Here is a 2,547-nt window from a genome sequence, read left to right as displayed (position 1 = left end):
ATATATAATATATATATATATATATATATATATACATATACATATACATAATCTGTATATACTAGAAAACGGCCCAACAACGGCAAGAGGGGTTGGGGCAATTCACAGCAAGTCAATACACGCATAAATATATAAAAAAGTTAATTTTAATTCTGTTTACTTCATCGTGTGTAGTCCTCGTGATCATTTTTGATCTCTATTTCACTTCAGAAATCACATGCACGCGGCTTCCATGACACAATTCAGCCACTTCCACACGTCGTCTAACCACCTTCGCCTCAGATTTCGATACTCTTTCAACTGAACTCAGACGACTACCACAAACAACCACAACGAATGCTGTACTCTCGCGAGCCCTGCAATCCGGACCGGATACGTACACGCTCGTATGGAACTTGTCTGGGGTTTTTAACTTATGTATTGCGTTTAGCCATGTAATATGCTCCACTGAGTATCGGTTGCTAGTTGATATTCCTCTGCACAGCTCCGCCTAACGACACACCATGACACTTGCTGCAATAATAGCGTCTAGTAATATGATAGTACCCACTCCTACCTGGACGTGGACCTACATTAATCAGATGCATTTCTACTCGAGACCGACAACCTTCACAATCGAGGAGAGGTAAATATATTCGTCACCGCACCAAGATCGCGATGTGTATATCGTTGCCCCCTCCATCAATCAGGGGCCAAACTCTACCATGCCATGCAATGTATAGCTAGTGTGCTCTTATTGAAATACCACACTACACTTCAGGTGAGAGCGTACCAGGATGTTACTTTACCGTTGACCCCAGTCTGAGTATCCCCAGAAGAAGCTGTTGTGTACCTTCGGTTCCAAATTCCCAGTGTCTACATGGAACCCGTACAGGAATAGATTCCGCTTCCCGCACAAACGATCTACGCGTTTGTCAGCGAATGGCAGCTTGAAGGGGGAGCGTTTGGACCATCATGTTGCAATAAGATAGTGTAAGGGTAGACAAACCATGATTGGTGTGTCAATAACGCCTTGATACCCGCTGCTTGCTTTAAATGGCAACGTTGTTGTCATCCCAGTGCCTTCACAGCCAACTAGAATCTATGAACCGGTAGCGTATTATCCACATGTGCATCCATATATGCATATATATATAAATATATATATATCTGTATGTTCTATAAGAGTACAGATAGAAGCCTACACGGCACTTCATTATTCAGACTACCCTTGATCTGCTGGGTGTTTTTGTCGTAGCAGCGCTCAGCCTTTTGGCTTAAGCGTTTGCTGCGCTTGTTGATTATACATATATGCATACATGGTATACTTATATCACAAAACCATATGCATATATATATATATATATATATATATACGGATACACCTCGCTCTATATATTCCATAAGAATACAGATATATGCCTACAGGGCAGTTCCTCGTTCCAGACTGTCCTTGATCTCTTGGGTGTGCTTGCCGTAGTAGCGCTCGGCCTTCTGGTTGAAGCGCATGTTGCGCTCGTTGATGTAGTTAATGTCGCCGTCTTCGTCGAATGCACGACGACGACTCATCTTCTGCCGCTTCTCAATTCTGTACAAACGGCCGGGAATTAGAAAAAAGGATATATTAGTTCTGAGTATCCGTGCCAACTTAAGAAGGACATAAATGCTAGATATACGTGCCAACTTAAGAAGGACATAAATGAGTATCCGTGCCAACTTAAGAAGGACATAAATGCTAGATATACACGTGACAGACTGAGAAGCGAATTTCAAATATGATTTTACAACTTTAGCCCTAAGCACACACATAACACACAAGCACAACATATATATGTCGATATATATACCAATATACCATAGATGAACAAGCATCAACAAACAAACGCATATTGGACAGATCGATCCAACAGATTAAAAAAAAAACTACCCAGACGGTTATCATTGACCGCCCAGGCATTCCCAAGTCCACCCACAGCCAGCCCAATAGTACCAACATATACAACACACAAGAATGATATATCTACGTGGCTATATATATATATAAATAAATATAAGATATATCAACGAACAAAGCACACTATTTCTCCATATCATTGATCATGCGATCTACACTCCCCACCAGGCCGGTCCCAGGGGCACCCACAGTTAGATCATTGACACTGAAATATATCACACACAGGTATGATACTTCTACCTACGTGAATACACAACTAGATAAATGTATGCAAAATACATCAAACGATCAGAACACACCGTTTCTCCAGATCGTTAACCATACGGTCCACATTATCCACCCGGCCATCCCCAAGCGCTCCTACAGTCAGATCATTAACGCCCACATAGAAGTTGTCTCCCGCAATCTCTCGTCGTGCCTGGTATTCCTCTTTATCTACGCGAATGTTGCTCACGTTTCTCTGGTAGGATTGAGTGCCGGCGGTGATGTAGTCACCAAAACCTAAAGCCAAATGATTCAATATGCATGCATGAGTTGCCATACACACACACACGCACACACACACACCTATAATATATATATATATATATACATACACATATACATACATACAT

At 41.7% G+C, this 2,547-nt stretch overlaps 1 protein-coding gene across 1 annotated transcript; it reads right to left on the bottom strand.

Moving 5' to 3' along the window:
- Positions 1-139: 139 nt before the first annotated feature.
- Positions 140-2,474, bottom strand: SARC_14228 (SYF2 splicing factor; the record flags this gene model as incomplete). The annotated part of the gene is made up of 2 exons (XM_014291639.1): positions 140-1,567; positions 2,233-2,474. 2 exons carry the CDS (start codon positions 2,472-2,474, stop codon positions 1,402-1,404), a joined length of 408 nt encoding a protein of 135 aa, XP_014147114.1. The 3' UTR covers positions 140-1,401.
- Between the last annotated feature and the right edge of the window lie 73 nt (positions 2,475-2,547).

Source organism: Sphaeroforma arctica (assembly GCF_001186125.1).
Source record: "Sphaeroforma arctica JP610 unplaced genomic scaffold supercont1.4325, whole genome shotgun sequence".
NCBI lineage: Eukaryota > Ichthyosporea > Ichthyophonida > Sphaeroforma > Sphaeroforma arctica.
Note: the sequence above shows the minus strand (reverse complement) of the source record. Positions and strands in the feature narration are given on the sequence as shown.